At 50.7% G+C, this 20,284-nt stretch overlaps 2 protein-coding genes, 1 long non-coding RNA gene and 1 pseudogene across 3 annotated transcripts; 1 reads left to right on the top strand and 3 right to left on the bottom strand.

Moving 5' to 3' along the window:
* The window catches only part of LOC108864518 (uncharacterized protein K02A2.6-like), a 6,648-nt pseudogene extending 1,597 nt beyond the window's left edge, over positions 1-5,051 (bottom strand).
* Positions 5,052-5,061: 10 nt separating this feature from the next.
* On the bottom strand, positions 5,062-5,940 carry LOC108864519 (uncharacterized). Its single transcript, XM_018640337.1, has one exon. It carries the CDS (start codon positions 5,938-5,940, stop codon positions 5,062-5,064), a length of 879 nt encoding a protein of 292 aa, XP_018495853.1.
* Positions 5,941-10,934: 4,994 nt separating this feature from the next.
* On the top strand, positions 10,935-11,963 carry LOC100901641 (uncharacterized). Its single transcript, XR_001951207.1, has 2 exons — positions 10,935-11,231; positions 11,487-11,963. It is a non-coding gene; the product is annotated as an uncharacterized LOC100901641 (long non-coding RNA).
* Positions 11,964-12,213: 250 nt separating this feature from the next.
* Positions 12,214-19,070, bottom strand: Sarm (sterile alpha and armadillo motif). The gene is made up of 12 exons (XM_029112063.1): positions 19,029-19,070; positions 18,112-18,173; positions 16,771-16,930; positions 16,162-16,293; positions 15,857-16,061; positions 14,040-15,510; positions 13,893-13,965; positions 13,513-13,675; positions 13,327-13,420; positions 13,047-13,236; positions 12,735-12,856; positions 12,214-12,604 (listed from the first exon to the last, which is right to left on the bottom strand). Exons 1-12 carry the CDS (start codon positions 19,068-19,070, stop codon positions 12,214-12,216), a joined length of 3,105 nt encoding a protein of 1,034 aa, XP_028967896.1.
* Between the last annotated feature and the right edge of the window lie 1,214 nt (positions 19,071-20,284).

The raw sequence follows: 20,284 nt of genomic DNA on the forward strand, positions 1-20,284 counted from the left end.
CATTCCATAGACGGTCGGCTGCTTCTTGAAAGAGTAGACAGCATGGAGTGTACTGTCGTCGGCAAAGCTGTGTATGGGATTTCAGGCGGAGGCGAGAAGATCATTGATGTGCAACAGGAAGGGAGTTGGAGAGAGGACTGAGCCTTTGGGTACACCTGCGTTCGTCAACGGTCGGCATATTCGCCACCGATATCCCGAGCCTTCTTGTGCGATTCGGAGGAATTGCGAAGGGTCTCATCTCATCGAGGCAGATCATGTGACCTGGCACTCCGCGATATACATGAGCATGGCGAGGCTGGCCCCGAACACGACCAAGAAAGAAAAAACCGCCATCCTGGGCGTACAAGGGGCGAGAGACTTACCAACCTCCTGAGTCCGCCTCCCCTGTCTGCGCCCATACTCGAAGAGCGTAGCATGGATCGCAGGTTCTGCGATGTTTACTCAGGTACAGAACTCAACTCCGGCGACAGCGTCTACGCTGAATCGCGAGCATGCACTTTATTCGATTCCTCGTATCATCGATTTGGAAGCCTCAGAGAACTCCATGAAGTCCGAGTCGTCTCACAATCAGTCAAACTCTTCGTGGCAGGGGTTCCGACTGCCGAATATAAAAGCAAGTATTTCTACGTATGCCCCCCCCTTTGCCCCCCTTGCATTCAGAGGCTGGCAGACAACCGACATCTAAGTCGACGTCAACGGCTGCCCATGGAACGCTTGCCCTTGACGTGACTTCTTTGACGCCCCATCTTTCGGAAATACCGATAAATATTCCGAACTCGAAGCAGGGACCTCAATGAACTAGAACCAGACAACGACTCGTTGAGACCAACGCCTGCATTCCGCAAAATAATGCATATACCGCTTGTCCTCCACTCGATTTCCCACTGTCCTCGGAAACGCTGTCTTTAAGAGAAAAGGAGCTGGGGACATTATTTTCGGATGTAAGATCCTCGATGCTTTTTCTCGTAGGTGTGAACCCTGAGACGGGCATGCCATCTTCCGAGACGAAACTATGGCGAAGTCATCAGGAAATCGAAAAGCCAGTGAGGTAGCCCATCGCTCTTCTCCCTCTAAACTCTTAACCACGCCTGGCGATTAGATTCTGATGTTGATCCTTAGGTCAGGGCCCAATCAGAGCTCTATGCAGAACACAGCGACGATCCTCTGGAATACCGAGGGGCGCGCGATCGTGACACAAGAATACTATTTCAGTGAGGGACCGGAGAACATGCTGTTGATGCACTGAGGAATTAGCAGCACAATGAGATATCAATGGAGATTCGGGGACCTTTTGTCTCCCAGCCCGGGTATAAATGAATTCGACCCCACCATCTCCACGGCGAGCGCATTCATCGAGCAAACCGAAATCCCGTGAAGATGAGAGATTGAGAAACTGCTACCTGAGTTTTCCGGCTACGTTCCTAGCGGCTGATCGCCCCACCGTCGCGTCGCGCGTGGTTCCGCTCGGGGATCCCGATGCCTCCGTGGATCAGCGTCTCCGAGGAGCGATCAGACTCTCAGAGAATCTATCATCACCGACCCGTCGACCGGAGTACACATCAGAAGAATCGGACCGCTTGAAGCCTCACAACGCAAACCACTCTAAGTATTCGGAGTTACCCCTCATTGAGCTCCAGACTGTATCCTGAAACTACCTAGCTGGTATTTCAGATAGTCCTTACATCTGAATCTATTCCTCGGTGCTATGCACGAAGAAACATCATATCTGTTAGGTCTTAGCGGAGCGAAATGAAAACGTCCGAGTGCTGTGGAGTGAATCAGCATACTCGATCTCTTTTATTGAAGCAGACCGCGATGTATTGCTTTTCCAGAAACGCCATTCCAATAGCTCGTAACTAGGGTACCTCTCAAGCGCGCGTGAACATGTCAGAACATTGGATAGGGCCTAACAACTCTCCCTCTCTTATCTCCAACGCGCCACTTAATTTAACCATTCTCCATATCGATTGGGTTCCCTTCTGACTCTAGCTGAACTACGTCTAGTGGCGTCAGTCGACACTTGCTCTTCTGAACGGTCTCGCAACCTCTCGACAGCTTCATCGCTAACTGTTTCACTCATCTCATCGATTACTACCTCGGAACTCGGCGTGCTATTACTAACTATCTGCGGCGATGCGCCTACTATGGCTGGCTGCTGCATGCTGGACGTCTCGAGTTCCGATGCTGAGTTGTCTGCCGATAGGAACGAATCCTCAGAGACGAGCGACTCGTTACCATTCTGCTCGCAATCTGACGATATGTACCACGGAATTTCGTCTCCTTCGGCGTCTTGCTCTTCTTGTAGTGTTCCCTTTGGAGGCGATGCGATTTGTCTTTTTCTTAGCTGATTGAAATGTCTCTTCCATTCTCCGCGCTGTACCTTTACAACGCAGGTATTCCTTCCGAGGATTCTGATCACCTTTCCTGTTGCCCATTTTTGCGTTTCCGCTGTAGTTCCTTGCGATGACATCATCGCCCACGGCGAACTTGCCATTCGGGTACTGTGGGGTCACTCTGATCCTCGGGATTTCGGGCACTTCACTGATCACGTCCAATTTGGATCTGAGTTGGCGCCCGATCATGAGCTCTGCCGGACTGCGATTTGTCGCGGCGCTGCTGACCAGTCTTTGCCGGAACAGAAATCGCTGGATCATGCTATGGAGATTTTCTCCGCTCCCCTCGGCCTTTAACTTTTGGAGTGCTTTCTTTGTTGTCTGAACGTATCTTTCTATCTGACCATTCGAAGCTGGGTGGAATGGTGGGGAAGTTTTGTGAACGATTCCGTTTTCTTGACAGAAGGTCTCGAATGACAGCGATGTGAACGTTGGGTCGTTGTCCGATACTATCACTTTTGGGAGTCCAAACCTGGCGAATACCTCGCGGAGCATCTTGAGCGTGTCTGCCGTTGTTTTCGTTTTTGCTGCAGATATCTCTAACCATTTTGAGTTGGCATCAACGAGTAACAACAGGTACTGACCTTCTACTGGCCCCGCAAAGTCGAGATGTATTCGATCGAATGGGTGTTCCGCCGGTTCCCAGCTGTGGTACGACCTCGCAGGATTCTTCGCGTGCATCTGGCATATTTCACATATGCTGGCCTTCGTGTCGATATCTTTGTCGATGGTTTTCCTACCATACGTGTCGTCTTGTCAAGTTCTTTCATCTTTTTTGCTCCGAAATGTCCTTCGTGTAACTCCTTTAACACCTCGTTTTGACACGATTCAGGGATCACAACACGGTGTCCTCTGAAGAGTACGTCTCCACGAACCGTGAATTCGGAGACGTCGACGGTAGCGAACTTGTTAGAGCCGATTCTGTCCGAGTTCATTGCTGCTAGCAGCGAGACGATAAACTTGGATTTCTTGCTCTCTGCTGCTATTCTCTTTAGATTCAACGGTGTTTCATCTGCAATGTAATTGATTAACCACTCTTCGGCTTGGTCTTGGAGCGACGTCAACTCTTCGCTCTTCGTGGGAAGCCTTGATAATGCGTCAGCATTCCCATGCAGCGTTGTGTTTCTGTATTCGATGTCGTACTGAAACGCGGTAAGGAACATGCTGTAATTTTGCATTCTTGTTGCACTGAGGGGGGGTAACGATTTTGATGGGGAAAATATCGAAACCAAGGGTTTGCTGTCAGTTAACAGTAAGAAGCGCCTGCCGAATAGATAGTAGAAGAACTTATCCATTCCGGCTTTGATACCGAGTGCTTCCTTCTCTAATTGCGTGTAGCGTCTCTCGGTGGGCGTCAGCGTTCTCGAATAGTACGCGATCGGCCTCTCTGTCTTGTCTTCGTATCGATGCGATAGAATCGCTGAGATTCCATACGGTGACGCATCGGTCGCGAGCACGAGTGGTCGTGCTGGATCGAACGCTACCAGTACTCGTGGCGAACTCAGTTCTGCCTTGAGCGCGATGAAAGCCTCGTTCATTCGCTGCGTCCAGATGAATTTTGCTTCGCGACCGCTTTTCAACGCATCGTATAGGGGATTCGCAATGTCTGCTAATTGCTTTGCGAACGGTGCGTAGAATTGAATCATTCCCAGGAATCCTTTCAATTCGGTAATCGAAGATGGTGCGGGAGCGTTTCTAATGGCATCTACTTTCTCAGCACATTTGTGAATCTCACCGTGCTTGAGCGTAAACCCGCAGAAACGGATTTGCTCCTTGAAAAATTCGCACTTCTCTTTGTTGAGCCGTATGTCTTGTGAATCGAGCTTCTTTAGGACTTCTTCTAATCGTTGAAGGTGCTCGCCGTCTGTTGGTGCTGTTACTACGATATCATCGATGACGACTTCGACTCCGGGGATGCCTGCGAGTATTGCTTCGATGTATCTTTGCCAGACGGCGGCGGCACTGGACAATCCATTCGACATTCTCGTAAACTGGAATAACCCTCGATGGGTGTTGACCGTTAGAAATTTTTGATCCTGTTCTCTGACTGGCATGTGGAGAAATGCCGACGATATGTCAAGTTTAGAGAATTTGCGTCCCGTTCCGAGATTATCCAGCGCTTGCCGGATGCATTTCAAAGGATGATCTTCTAATTTCAAGAATCGATTGAGTCCAACCTTGAAATCGGCGCAAATTCGAACTTTCTTACCAGCTGCACGGGGAACGACCACTATTGGATGTGCCCAGTCGCTTACTTGAACGCGCTTGATTACGCCAGACTTCTCGAGATGCTCGAGTTCTTTGTCGACGAGCGCTAGCAAGGCGTGAGCGACCGGACGCGGTCGATGATAGACTGGTGTCGGGTTAGGTGCGCTGAAATGGAGTTTCATTTCGGTGCTCGGTATTTTGCCGATTCCGTCTTTCGTAAGGTTGGGGAATTTCTGTAGTAGCTCTTGAATCCGATTGTCGATGTTTTCAGTTTCGTTGTAGTTGCATGCCTCGTGAATCATCGGTTTGATCTGGAACGCTTTCATCCATATTCTTCCGAACAGGGTTGGGAAATCTGGTTGATTCACGAGATAGATACGCAGGTTCTGAATGTTCTCGTTGAACTCGACTTCGACTGATGCGAATGCTGTTGGAGTAATGATCTCCCCGGATGGAGATCTTAACCGGACGTCGTTTTCTTGTAGTTGATGATTCGGGAACTTTCTTGACGTAATTTGTAGTACGGCATTGTGGATAGAGCACAGCCTGTGTCCAGTTCCATATCAATTCGCTTTCCGTGGATACGTACTTGCATTATGATTGGGTCTCGATCCACAGCTGTAGTCATGAAGTTCGCCGGACACTCTTCGAGGAAGTTCTGCTGGAATCTTTTCTTCCTGCACGCCGATGCTAAGTGGCCCACTACTCCGCAGGTGTCGCATCGTGAGTTGATATGCGGGCACTTCGGAGCTAAGTGGTTGGGGTTGCCGCATCGGTAGCATTTTAATGAACTTGAAGCAGTTTGTCGAGGTGCTTGATTCCTTGCCGGAAATCGTCGTTTCTGTTGCATTCGGAGTGCGTTGACTTCGACGTCAGGGTTCGATGTGGGTTGAGTGGATGACGTTGCCTTTTGGGCTTTTCGTATTTCGTCGGCGCACGCGAACACTTCCGAGAACTTCGTTTTGTCCTTGCATTTGACCATTAACGCTTGTTTCGTATGTCGATCGGTCAGCCCGGCGATAAACTGCTCTATAAGGCTTAGCTGTTTCTCTGTATCGGGCCAATTGCAGTCGATCGACATTTTCCGAAGACGGCTTTCAAAATCGAGTAATGGCTCACCGGACGTTTGGACGAGTTTCCGAAACGCGATCCGTGCTGCCCATTTATTGGCATCGGGTTGGGTGAAATCCTTCACCTTCGCAACGATCTCGTCGAACGTAAGGTCGTTCGGATCCTGTTCCGGTGAAATCCTGTCGAACAACTTCGTATATGTGTCGGCGCCCATGTACGCCAACACCGCGTACTTCTTCTCCTCATTCGTAGTCTTCTTATTCAGCATCAGGTGGTTATTTAATCGACTGACCCAGGCGGGCCATCGCTCAGTGGATGGATCGAACTCACGAAAATTCGCCGACTCCGTAGACATCTTCTGGATGAACTTCTCGCACGTGACGGGTGTATCGTAGTTTTGATGAATCAGGCGTTTTTGTGGGGTTTTCTCACAATCCTCGTCGCCAATTGTTAGGTCTTAGCGGAGCGAAATGAAAACGTCCGAGTGCTGTGGAGTGAATCAGCATACTCGATCTCTTTTATTGAAGCAGACCGCGATGTATTGCTTTCCAGAAACGCCATTCCAATAGCTCGTAACTAGGGTACCTCTCAAGCGCGCGTGAACATGTCAGAACATTGGATAGGGCCTAACAATATCACTACGGGGATTCATCATCTTGTCGACGTAGACAAACCGGCAAACGCTGTCATCCCTCTGCAACATTAGGATCCCATGTTTTTGAGGAGTTTTTATGCGCTATATCCAGAAATCTGACCGGACCGCTGCCGAAGGCTAGCCATGTCGAGACTCTTTTCGTCAGCATGACGCACCAAATAGATTCAGAGGGCCGCGTGATTCCGAACCGGGTAGGCTTCTCCAGGGGACTCGAGTTTGTTCCCTCGAACCCCACATCTTTGGGGCTCGCTCATGAACAACGCTCTCGGGGACCCAAACCGGGAAACCTTCGTTTCAAGCAACGGGCCTGCAGATGCCGGGAGACAACCGACCCGTTCCGGTCTGGAGCCGATCATGAAGAAGACAAAACGAAAAATCGCCGACGGCACTATCCGTCTATGATCTAGTATTTCCGGAACAATCTGCAGGCTTAGGTTTCGACAGCGTAAAGTCGAATAATCGAGGCATTCAGTTAATATTCTGGAAGACGGGAACCCCCGATGTCGACTTCGAAGCCCTTTAGTAAGGCGTCCCCATAGGCTATTCGAGTCAATAAAGTTCCATCTTGAAGCTCCATCCGAAGGGTTTGGAACGACTTTCGAACGACCCCGCCAGCTCATGAGAACGCGATGATTGAGGGCATAGAGATCGACTTCGGCGGTGTCCGTCAAGGAGAACATGCACGGCGAGCAAGATTGTCGGCCTCGTTCCGATAAATCAAATGTGAATTCAGGGATGTCTCATTTATGTCATCGATGATCCATTGCTCGGGTCGATCCTTTTCACGAGACAGCGCATCGATTCACCAAATGCCGAGTAACAATTAGAAACAGTTTTTCTTCGGCGGATATCTTTGTTTTCGTTTCATGCTGTGGGCTTGTTTCGGCAGCTCTTCGATGCTGCACAATCCAAGGCCGTGACCACGATCATGTTGCATGGAACACCAGCTTCTCCTCACGTCGCTTTGATTGTCGCGCAGAATACCTCTTTTTCCTACATGCGCCGTTTTAAATCAGACATCTGATGTTCGTATCCTCATTCCTTGGCATCCAGCAGACGTGTTTAATTCGAGCTTTGATTCTTTCCACTCGGTTCTGTCGTGTGTGCTGAGCGGTCTTCCTTCCCGAGTCCTCATCATCATTCTCTTCGCGGTGTTTACTCGTGGTCCCTGTTCCTCGACGAGACGAGCGCCAACAATGTTCACCACCTCTGGGAGTTCATTCCTGCTTCAACGGAGAATAATGGCAACGTCTGCGAATATGACTTTCACCCCGTTTCTGAACTTATCTGTGATCTTCTTGGGGAGCTCTGTGAGGAGGAGTAGGAAGCCTGCGCAGCTATTTCCTTGCGATGTACTCCGGCTCCAATGAGCCGCCACTCCGACTCCTGCTCCGACTTTTATTTCTAGCGAATGTTGATGGTATGAGCTGTCGATCACACTCAGAGTTTGGCGATCGTTCCCGAATTTCTTTGTGGAGCCGACCATTCGCTTGCCGGGTGCGAGGTCATACGTGCTCCTGCAGTCCATGAAGATTGCGTAATGTGTAGCCGTCACAAGTGTCAGGGCATCTTTGAATTTCTGCCTTGGAAGGCGTCCTGATTCCCTATGCCCCGTCTCAAGTATTTAGTCGCCAGACTGGGAGATACTCTTCAATCAGATACTCAATTCGGAATAGGGTCGACATCCAAAATGGTCATTCGCTCCTGTGCCATAGCATTACGCAAGCATGATCCGGGAGGGTGCTGAGGATATCGCTTTCTTTCATGCTTATAACGGATCGGAGGCGCGCCTCCGAAGTGCAGTCAGGAACTCCCCGGGCTCTATGAACTAGGGGCGTCCAAGGTAGCTCCGATGTGCACGCCTCCATGTGCGCAAGACGCGGAGTTCCGCGAAAGGGTCTTGTGAGCATGCCTCATGTTGCTCGAGGAATACAGCTGTCGCGCCGGCACTTCGCAACCACTGAATAACTTTCGACTCGCTGTCGCCCATACTGGCATTCACTGCGAAAGCAAAACTGCCCTCGAATTTACTTTGCGCCCTCCGCGCTCCAATGGAATTAACCAAGCGCTCGAATGCTCGGTCGCCCATGATCGCTGCCACTCCGTAGATTGTCCATAGAGTATTGATCATAACTCATAACCATTGGTTCGGGGAGTCTCCATCGCTGCCATTGAACGCGGCGTTTCTGGATGGAACAACAAGCGCCCGTGTATCCGCTGATGTTTTCCGGCTTCCGGCATCGCGTCACAGGTATACATATGGTTTACATATATTTATTCTTTTGGTCTTTGTTATGTAACGTTGAGGCTGCTTCCCGCCACTCGGACTCTTAGCATTTCGATCATATCAGCACAGCGGAATTCGCTTACCGATATCCCCTTCTGGTGAACCTAAGTTCCACGCGGATTCCGCTCCCGCGATCGAGAAGCCTCGGCGGATTTTTCTGAGATTCATGTAGTTCCACTTCTCCGAGGAGCTTACAGAACTTTGGCATGAACCCTTCCTAAAATTTCGTGAGCGGTTCCCGCTTCTTGGGTGCCGAGGCGACGCGCAACGTAATGCGTCAGCATCTGTTCGGCGGCGTCTAGATCACATACTTCCGTCGCATACGCGATTGCTGACTGCGATTCATCGTTCAGTAGGGCCCGCTGATCCGCTTTCCTTGTGAACTGTTTTTGACATTCGGTCTTTTCGGATTTATCGGAGTGCGGAGTCCAAGGCACTATGGCGGACATTACCTTGATGGGCTGCGCATCCCATCGATGGACTCCGATAGATCACTACGATGGACCTCCTAGTGGTCGATATAAGAAGGGCGAATTCCCGATTCGAAGCGCGAGTCCACTGCATGCGGCCGACACGGGAGACCTGGGACGGAACGCCGGCGGCTGGGAATTCCGTGCGAGACATGATTCGAAGTTCCCCGTCTCTTGACACCCTCGATTTATGAAGAGATTTGGCAGCGCCGAGGCAAATTCCGTTTGAAGGAAGGACGGGAGGGCCGAGCCGGAAGAGCAGAGTTGAAAGTTCATGGAGTCGAGGCTGAGCTATGGAAAGTTCTCCCGCGGAAACAGGGGACATTATTTTTCCAAGCGTCCCCCTCTCCCTTCCAGGTATTACCCCCAGGTTGTAACAAGGTGCATCCCAACAGAACTTGGCTCAAGCAACGGAAAACCAAACTATCCCTACTCCGATCGGGTCCTCTCCGAGGGCAGTGCCTCGCTTTAAGTTCGTACCCTCAGACGTACCGTCGTTCATCCACGGACACCAGGGGCCGATTTTCGCAGTATTTTTCACCGTATATGAATCGCCTCGCCTACCGAAGCGTGCGGCTGGCGGCGGCCCTCTCGGTGGCGCTGTATTATATGCCGCGGCGACGTTCCAGATTTTAGCGTTCAAAATCTGGTGAATAGAAAGCTTGTCCCTCAAATTACGCTTTCCTTGATTGAATCGATGTCTCTCTTCGGATTCTGTGGTTGATTCGCTCGGTTCCCAACAGCTCACAAATCCATCGATGCGGGAAGCGCTAGCCTCATCCGACCGAATTTCGAATCAATTTACTGGCTTCGGGTCTGTTGTACCAATGAATTATGTCAGCCCGGGAGGCCGTCACTGGATACTGGTGGCTTTTTGGAGATCAGCGAGTCAGGTGTGTTTTCGTGGCCGAGTCCAGTTTCCGTCGGTCCATCCGAATATCTGCGCATGGCCACCGAGCAAGCCTGTGGCGTCATACGATATCGCGCTCCCCAGGTCCGTCTGTCAGAAATCTGAGTGAGAGGGAAGTTGTTGTTTTGCCGCTCAGTGCCGTTGACTCGATTGCTCGTATCAATCGATGGCGCTTCTTTCGGCGACCTGGCGACTTGAGAGACTTACTGCGCATCTCGCCCCTGGTTTTCCTCGAGTGCCTCCCGCGAGGTGTACCTGGCTACTCCTTCGAACCTGTCGAAGCGGAGAGCGGGCATGTTTTCCGAGGGGATCAACCGACATCATGATGATCGCCATCATCGGCGCGAACTCGGTTCATTGAGCGAGCGAGATGTCGAACGAGGGACTGACTACTCACTGATTCAGAGAGTCTTTCCCGCTCCTTCTTCACTCATGGGAACCACCAGTTCCCCCGCCCAACCCCGGACGAAGTCTTATGGCGTAGCCGAAGACTCTCATGTCATTATCCATGATTGAATGATCACAGGGCAATTTATAAAGCTTCTACTGGCGTAGGTGTGCCCACAGTTCTCGAGCATCCTCGGCAGATCTCTCTCGGAACCCTGCGTTCGACATCACCTGTTGCAGACCTCAATGATGGTGCTAGCCTTTGGGCCGAATACATATGTAGATGGATAGCTTGATTGATCCATGATCTGATTCGCCACTAAATGTGAGTGAGTCGGGAGAGGCCTATGATCGCGGTTTCTGGGCTCTTCGGGCAGCGTCTAGAAATCTCCACGACGTGCGCGACGGAAGAGCGCCGAAATGCCACGACCATGGGGAGTCGTCAATACACAGAAAACAGGCCCTTACCGCTGCTCGCCGCTAAAGCGCCACTCTGCGAGCTTGAGCCGCCATCGTCGGCCAATACTCGTCGGCCATCTTCCCCTATAAAAGCCGCAGCTGTATTCCAGTCGACAGCCTCAACAAGCGCGACTTACTCTCGTGTTCTGTTCCTCGAGCTACTTGCATTACTCTGACTGAGTAAGAAACATGAGTTCCCATGTGGATGACCCCTACGAATACCTGAACGAGGAAGCAGATCGCTTCGTGAATGGAAGCCACTCTGGCAAGCAGAGATCGAAGAAGGAAGCTTCCAACCACCAGAATCGACCGGATCCCTCGGGTCATACCAGAAAGATTGTCACAAACATGTCCAACCAACAGAGGAACTCCAACTCGAAGCCTTGAATAGGTGAGAAACGATAGAAGCTCGCTAGACTTCTGCCCGTAGCTCATCCGCTCTTTCGTCGGAATGGGAAACGGATTCGGTTCGAAAATGGTTCGGTGAGGCCGATTCGGAGTTGATATTGACCATTGCGAAGTATTCCCACCGCGGTGAGACAATTCTGTCTACGACGATGTTGTGCTGCGCAGGGAGTCGTCCGCTCTGGACAACTTTCGAAACTACGCATCGACTGTCGTCTGACTCATCGCTTCTCACTTACAGGCTTCACCCATCGGTTGCGTCGGCGAGAGTGGACGAGTCAGAAGATCCCGATGATGATGTGGAGGAACCGATTTTTGTCGAGAATACTTGGGTAGTCCGCGAAGTTTAGTCAACACATACTGGAATGCCAGATTGGGGAGTGACCGCCTAAGGGGTGTACGCACAGCGCTTCCCGATCACTCTGCTGCCCAGGTGGGAGGATCGCGGAGTCGAGCTATGATGTCGCGAGTGAGCTGTTTTCTCGCGAGAAGAAAAATGTACATTGAGAATCCGTGTCCGAAAATGGAGACACGAATAGAATTGTAGAACACGACGTGTCGTCCGCTACAGCTGAAAGCCGTCGCAGGAAAAATGTACTGAAAACCATGGAGCTACCCCGCGCTAAAACGCTTGCTCGGTGTTATTAAACTGCTTTGTGACGCGAGGAAGCCAAAACACGGGATGTAATAAGCTCAATAAATACGGAAGCGTCCGGAATCAGTGCTTTTCTTGGCGACGCCTGACCGAGGTGCGGATGAGTTCAAAGAAACGATTTGGGGAACACTCTTTCACCATCCGAGATTTTTATGTAAGCGAATTTCTCAGTAGCTTTCCGTTGGTGACGAGACTCAGTTAGAACTGATACGGGTCAGCCATGGTCGGGGGCAGACTTCTCTGCCGGCCGATTCGTATGACTCCATCCCGGGTTGTGTGCGTTGCATTACCAGCTGCTTTTGTTTCAGAAAGGTCAGTCTGAAGGAACAGACGGTGGTGGGGATATCGGCATTTCTACCGTGGGCTGAGGATTATGGTGACAGCCATGCGGAGAGAAATGTTGAGTCGAAGATAGTTCGATTGGGTCTCGAGTCGTCTCACTCCAATCTTTGGTGCTACCAGCATTGTGAGGCAATGTTGCTGGCGTTGGCATTGGAGGTTGAGGATTCGGATGACGATGAAAATTGCTGCTCGCGTTATGAGGCAGAGACCTCTCAGGGTGGTCGATGCTGCTATTATGGCCGCTGTTGCCGGCGCTCCGATATGAGCCGTGGCCGGGGCTCAAGGGAGTCCCCGACGGCCTCTCCCTCCGGATAAAACGCTCTATTTTATCAACACAGGCATCCTGGTAATCATGAATCCAGCTGGAAAAGTCGGATAAATTAGGCGAGCTCACTTCAGACTGTGACATCTCCACCGATCTTCTTCTGCCACTTGTTGATATTCTCATCAATTGTCCTCGATGAGTTTCACTCCGACGATTTTATGACGTACTTCACCCCATTGTAACCAGAGATTGGGTGGATGTCCTCAGGTAACTCTCTAGGGTCTGGCCATTCGAAGTTATCCATGATGGGTATGATGTTGCAGCCAGATTGGATCGCTTGAACGATTTCCTGCAGAACAGTGGAGAGTTTCCGTCGGATGAAAGATACCCTATCAGTGCGACAGCTCAGGTGGCACAAATATGCGGAACGTTTGTAAGGTTGACTTGGTGATCTCGCCTATTTCTACCCTTCTCCAGCGATGGGAGGAGTCCCAGATCCGAATATGAGGCTTCAGTTTAGCCAGACTGTCATACCTTACCTTGTGGACCCAGTCTTTACAATCGTTGTCGTTTTTGCAACGATCGAGAGCGTTCGGCGAGAGCACGAGCAAGAAACTCTTGGCCTCTTTGATGCTATTCAAGAGGCTGTTGTCGACCTTGCCAGCTTCAAGTTTCTCAACGTCAAGAAAAACTGTGAATCCCTTTATTTGCAGATGAACTTTGAGAAGGCTGCGAATGGAATTAGAGTCGAACATGAATGGCTTTTCCAGAAAGGAGGACAGATCACAGAATTCTTCTAGATCTATCGAACATTCTCACCTCGCCAATTGAGAGCCATTCGATCTTCGGTAACTGATGAAGGCGTCTATCGGTTTCTTGGTAGATTCCACCTCGTTGAGGACACACAACTTTTCTGAAAGAGAGCGGAGTGAAAGGATCACTGGCGATCCTCGATTCGCCGTCTTCCGTCCGGCGTCGCCGCGTATTGTCGTGGCAGGACATTACCTTGTAGGTACGAATATATCTTATTGCGATGAACGGAATTTCGAACATCACATTCATCTCTCAACTGGGCCTCTGTTATCTTCGGAAGAGAGTGGATGTCGATGCCAGAGCGCAGAAACATGTACGCGTACTGAGTGAATTCGGGATCGCATCTTTGGAGAATCTGGAACAAGTCGGAATGATGCTGTTTAATGATGCGAGCATCTTTCTACCCTCAAGGTCGAGTTCTCAGCATTCAAATCCAGTCGGTCTCAGGGTAGGACAATAAGTTGGGATCCACTCAGACTGATCTCACGACAAAAAACATGGTGTTCATCCTTATGAATCATGCGACACCTCCTTTGATTCGCCCTCTGTCAACAAACGAAAAGTTAACCGACCTGAGTTACATTGGTAGCGTCGACAGACGAATAGTCGGCCATCTGCTTCAACTTCTTCAGCTCGCGGAGAAACCTGTCAAAAGCACGCGATCCATGATTTTTCAAAACGGGTTTGAGGTATTTCGAGAGAGCTTCCGTGTGACTGACCTTTTTCGCAGGAGCTGCTTCCCGATTCCTATATCCTTCTCCAACATTTCCTCGTCTATTTGGAGTAGAAGATCGCCATCCACTTTTGTGTTCAAAAACTCGTCAGCACATGCGCCGAAACCAATTTGTTTCACCCACTGGGCGACATCGTCTTCTGTCCACAGAGGAACCTGCTGACTCAGTTTGTGAGGGATGTCTTCCCCGATAATCTGAAGAGCTCGAGCCGCGAACTTGGAGGCTAGGGCGTTTGGCGAACTTGCAACAGTCTTCAGAGCGCTTATCGCACCGATTTCGGCGAAAATCTGCGTCTCTCCCTGCCTCTTTTTTATTGCCGCCTCGACGGCGAAATGGAAAGCTGCTAGAGATCTCGCTTCTTCGCGATTGGAATTCAGAACGGGCACGAAACGCTGCAGCCATTCCTTCGATTGTCCGTGGACGTTCGAACTGCCTTGACGGGCGAAGCAGTCTGGATTTCTAGCTGTGCAGAAGGTTTCCAGCAGATGGAGCGTGTTCGATGCCGTTATGGCTTTGTCCAATTCCTTATTAAGACAAACGGCTGAGACTGCGATGCATGCCCAGTACCGGACGTGATCATCGTTCGAAAAAGCCAAGGGGAAGAGCCACGGTATGAAAGTTTTCATAACTTGCTCATTGCCTGAGCCACCATAGAGAGCGAGATTGGCTAGAGCAGCAGCGCAATGCTGTAGCGTTTTCTGATCACTTGATCGACAGTTGTAGACGATTTCTTCGAAAGCGTGGTTCTTGATGAGGAAACTGCACGTCTCTTCGGAGTCCTTGAATAAATGGCGGAATAAGCCAACGCCGACTCGAGTCTCTTCGATATTGGGGTTTTCTTTGCCACAGCATCTGAGCGCGACCCGTACGACCGGCTCCAGACCATGATCAACGACGTAGACACGATTCTCTGTGCATAACGTCTGCTCCAGTACGCGAGCTGCTCCAAAATTCAACGAGTGATCTTCATCGGATCTGCACAACTCCAGGAGTCTGTCTAGTCCACCGTGCTCTCGCAGAGCGGTGCACACCGCGGAACCGAAATCATGTCCGTGCGAGGGAACAGCCCACGCATTCTGCACGATCGCCGACAAAGCTCGTAGGATCTCAGCGGTCTCCTTGGTATCGGTGCTCTTTAGGAGCTTCCCCTCAATGAATCTGATGACTCGTAGCTTGAATCGATGGAGACAGTCTCTGAGGTCAGATTTCGAAGGGCTTGACTGCAGGAGCTCCCTGATGTCACCGAAAATCTCAATGACCATTTTCGCGTAAGGACTCGATTGGGGTAAACAGAGACGAATGCTTTCCTCGCTCGACGGTGTGGCGTCTGAGGAGTCGGAAGGCAGAGCGTCGCTCGACTGTTTATTCGATACCGAGACCCTGGTCACTCCATTCGCATTCGTGAGTGTGCGGCTCGCAGCCATTTCTTTGTTGAAGATTCTTCGCTCTGGCTCGCCTGGAATACGAATTATTCTCTTTCAGTCATGACCGGATACGACCATTCGAGAGCCACATCCACCGACGTGAATCTCTGGCCCAGTGGAGGCACACTCGTTGAGCACGAGAAGTCATAGTGAGCTCCATCAGGACAGAGAATTTCCGCAAAATCACGATTTTTGTCGATGAAATCCACATGCTCGCATTCATGTTTTCTCCAGAAGACTAACGCCCCACCTCCTCCCGGTCGGACACCACTCCTCCCACATAGTTGTGTACCGAAACTTAGCTCCGCAACAATCCCTCTATTCGACTTGAATAATAACTGTGTTCTGAAACAGGGAATCGAAAAGGCGATCCAGAACCTTTATTGAGTTGTCTTCTGTCCTCTTCTTTGGACATGGCGACGTTCTCGAGGGTTCCCTCATCGGTCGTAATCCGCGTAGCTAGGGCCTTTGAGTTCATGAGACGCTCCTTCGTGAGATCGCCGCAGGTCAACGTTTTCTGATCCTGTCGTTGCGCAGCCAGGCGCTCAGCCAGGAAGCCATCTCCTTCGATTTTGTTCTTCACCTGGAACATGGCAAGGAACTTTGAGGCCTAGATGAGTGCGAATGCGTAAAATTCTTGACTCAACAGGGTGGGGTCCAGGAAGACGGCGCGTAGCAGCTACCTGTTGACTATGTTGAGCTTCATGATACGAGATATCGCCCGATTGGACTTTCTTAACCTGCTGGTTTGAGGTCTCGTGTGTCTCCTGAGTAAGACCATCTTTATAGATTTTAGTGATGTTCGACCTGGAAATCTGGGAAGTCAGAAACGGTCAGAGCAGGACGGTCATTGCAAGAATCAGACTCGTACTCATTGTCGACGAGCGAGTCTCGCTGAGGCAATCCTGAGCACCCTTACGCAAACTTCAGTTTTCGATCTTCCATTAGTAAGCCACCCAGGCATCATGCTTCCGTGAAGTATGTCGACGGGCACACTCCGGTAGGTACGAGAGATGATTGAAGCCTTCGTCTGAACCATATCGCCCATCGCTCCATGGAGGCAGAGCACGATTTCAGTAATTTCCATCAAGCGAGGCTCTATCAGGAGAGCTTTGGGGCGCTTGATTGCGAGCTCAGCATAGGCAGTCGTCAGTGCGACCACTGTCTGGGGGCATCTCACAGTTCAGGCCCGCATTGCCGAAGATTCGTTCGGTCACGACATCCAGCCTCGAGCATGATTCCTATGTCCATGACGCAGCATCCGACATGCCAATCGTGAATTCCCCAATCACCTTTCGATGCTCTTGTTTGAACTCCTCGGCAGTACGCTCGCCCGGCTTGAGGCTGTTGAGCGAGAACGGGAAGTCTTTCTCGCTTTCTAGGCTGTCTATGGAGAAACCCCTACGAGCGGATAGCGGCTGTTGTCTACTTTTGTCAGTCGTCGAGAGCGATATCGATCTGCAAGAAGCGCACATCATTATTCTTCCTTCGGACATGTGTTATTGGGGACAGACCCTCGGGGGGTCGGCCAGACATTTTTTATCGAAGGGCAGATGTGATGATTCTTCAGTCGAATCTGAATGAATTGAGAGCCGACCCAACAAGTAAAACAGGATAGGTATGATACACTGCTTACATGGTGTGTGAATAAATCTTAACAATACTCATGACGGAAGCTTAGTCTTGAGGAGCTGGACCATGAGCAGAGTCCCTTTACACTGGGACGAGAATCCCAGCGTTTTGTTTTTGTCTGCTGTTATGATCGGAATTGGACATCCGGAATGTTCTTCCTCAGTACGTTTTGCATTGAGCCTTGCAACGCCTCAGCTGATCTCTAAGATTTAGAATTCCGACTCGCCCGCTTGCGCCTTTCGAGTCTGTCTGGCTGAGGACCGTTTCAGGAATTCCGTACGACCGCATGCTCAGCGGAACGCTCGAATATAACATACATAGATGAACAAGCACCGTAGGTGGAGCTCGAACCGATCGAATCTTTCGAGTTTCCTCCAGTTGAATGCACATGAGTTTACCTTAGAGGAAAAGGTGCCTCTTCGGTCACCGTTGGTCACCGAGGCACCGTCTAGTTGGCCTTACCTCAGGAAGTTATTCTGATTCCGCGTGGAGGTGCACGATGACGTTGGCGGTAGATCTCCCAGCTCATCTTGCGGAGGTGTCGAGGTGCTCGATGATTCAGGAGCTGCGTTTGCTTTGTCCTCCCTATTCATGAGCGTACGCCCTTTGCTCTGTCTCGTCTGGGGGATACAGGATCCATCATCAGATTTGCTCGACGATGTCATCTCATCTACCCCGGGTGCATCGAGGTCTCTCAATAATTCGAAATTATGAAAGATCCTCATTGGGAGTCTGAGCTATGCTCGCCTACGTCCCGACGAACTTTCGAGCACAGACGAGGCATGATCTCGACTGGACTTGTCAAGACATCAATCGGCTCCTCAATTCTGTGCTCCGGTGGCCCTCAACGCGAGTTCATCCCCTATTAGGCGGAATCAGAAAGCGCGATATGTGATCAACACACGTCGTCAGACGGTACGCTTCTTAAGTTTTGCACCCATACCCATCGGTACTTCCATCTGGGGAGAAGTTTCTCGACCGATGAACGACGCGAGCTCAGATTTTCGGAGTACAGATTTTCATGCGATAGCCGGCGTCTCCTCGTACGGTGGAATCCGTCTCCCTTCAATGTGAGCTTCACGAACGCCGACAGAGTGGTGCGGGAATATATTTTATTTGGTGAAGTTGAGCCTCATTCCCCACTGATCGCTTCATCTGGAAACCAGATGCGGACAACTATCGGCTTCGCTCACTCATTCGGGCCCACAGCCGAACCCTAAACTCTAACCAGGTTGCAGACTGGCGGGCGAAGGCAATCGAGTCGGGCGAGCCTGGGATTCCGCCACCCTCTTGTCGATGCTGCTATTTCTAGAGTTCGCAGCACCGTAGACATAGCAGGGCGAGATCTCGAGAGAGGCTGAAGCGATCACGTGAGCGGTAAATTTCCAGGAGTCGAATGTCCTGCTTCCTTATTCTCGGACTCCGGAACATGGAGGTTTTAGATCAGAAAGTGTGCATGAATTGGTCCCTGCGGGTGGACAATGTCCAAGGGTCTACTCAAGATTTTTCGCGAGCAAATCTCGGCTGGTGACACCGGAGACCGCCTCGGAGAACCTCAGACGTGTTATCGTTTGCCTCGATTGCCGTAAATATTCTCATAGAAGGGCAATCTCAGATATACGAGCAGTCCCTAATGAACGGGCAGTGTTCGGGGGATTGATGAAATAGACCGGCAGTCTCCAATAGGCGGGCAGCCTCCGATAGACGGTCCCTTCGAGGGAGGGGATCCAGGCACGCGAGTCGCGGAGATCGCAGATGTCCTCTAGTGGGTGCTGTGTATGAGTTTTTGGTATGCTCGCGAGTACTGAATTTCATCGATTCAATATAGTCTAGCACTATGAGTGACCGGACTCAATTCACGCGTAGGAGGAGGACGGAAGATGTAGACGAGCATTCTCCGATAGACGGGCAGTCTCACATGAACGGGCAGCATCTGGATGGTGGAAAAATAGACGGGCATGCCCTCCCATCAGAATATTCACGATAGTTTCGTGGTTCCAAGATTCACATTTTGGCACAATTCCTACCCCTTAGAGCGATCCTCGCGAACACTACACACTCACAGAACTGGCCCCCAGGATGTAATCTTGCTGGAAAGCCGCAGCAACCGCAGTCGGGATGTATGCGACTGCGCCGGACGAACTTCCGAGTGCGAACTGTTTCCGAGGTACCTCTACGATCAGAGTATCTCCAAATCGCTGCGCGAAGGTCCGGGAAGGCGATTCACTCAATACCGCCCAATAGAGAAGCTTCTACTCGCTCGTTTGCCACAGGAAATCGATCAGGATTCTGTTCCACTTAGTAGTTCCAAATGCCGAGAGCTTCGTCAGGACGAATCACCTAGGCCGCGAGTCTAGCCGAGAAGCAACCCTGTGGAGAGAGGCAAGGAAGATAGAGAGGGAGACAGACACACCTGCTTTGAAACGAAATCATGGTACACTGACAAAACAAGCAAAACTTTCCGCGGGATATTCAAGATGAGCTCGGAAGGAGAAAATTACATAAGTAAAAATGTCATATTTAATTAAGTTCCACAATCCCTCCAAAAGGCTCCAAGCTGCCTTGGCCGACGGGTCGCTTCCTCGCTCGACCACAAATTTTCGGCCGATACTTCTTGGCGAGTGCGACTGAACAATTCCCGTTCACTGACTCGATGGACATCGCTCGCGAAGCGTCGCCCGGGATCGACGTGACAATGTGGGAATGTCGAGAAAAGAATTTCCACCCAGCACAGTCGAATCAGTTGTACGAGCTGTGTGAACGCATGATTTCATCATACAAATCTCATGACGAAATCTAGAAGTAATAGCATGTTGGAATTGGCAAGCCTACTCGGCAGTCAAGGATTCTCGAGATTTCAACAGAAACGACGTTGTTTCTTATTCGGGTCCGACTCGGGTCGGCGGTCTTTCGGTCCTTCTAAATGGATGGAAGTTTCTCAAGGAAGCGAGCGAGCGTCGATCGCCAGTCAAGTGAGGCTTCCCGGCTAAGTTCCCGCTTGAGTCAGATGACAGCCGATCGTTATCCGACAGATGACCACCTGGGAAGGAAAGCATTTCTGCATTTCAGCCACTCAGATATCCCTTCATTCTACCGGTGCCCCCCGAGCAGAGAACAATAAGCTCGAAGTGCATTTGATGGATTTTAAGTCTCAATAAATAGAGGAGTCCTTAT

This window comes from Galendromus occidentalis, unplaced genomic scaffold (assembly GCF_000255335.2).
Source record: "Galendromus occidentalis unplaced genomic scaffold, Mocc_1.1 scf7180000077483, whole genome shotgun sequence".
Lineage (NCBI taxonomy): Eukaryota > Metazoa > Arthropoda > Arachnida > Mesostigmata > Phytoseiidae > Galendromus > Galendromus occidentalis.

Bases quoted from the DNA above. Each gene is read 5' to 3' on its own strand.
- LOC108864519 (XM_018640337.1), bottom strand. From the start codon at position 5,940: ATGCTGAATAAGAAGACTACGAATGAGGAGAAGAAGTACGCGGTGTTG.
- Sarm (XM_029112063.1), bottom strand. From the start codon at position 19,070: ATGCCCGTCTATTTTTCCACCATCCAGATGCTGCCCGTTCAT. The intron at 13,676-13,892 runs GTCGGTTAACTT...GACTTGTTCCAG, and splicing joins ACGCTACCAATGTAACTCAG to ATTCTCCAAAGATGCGATCC. The intron at 13,421-13,512 runs GTAATGTCCTGC...GCTCTCTTTCAG, and splicing joins GATATATTCGTACCTACAAG to AAAAGTTGTGTGTCCTCAAC.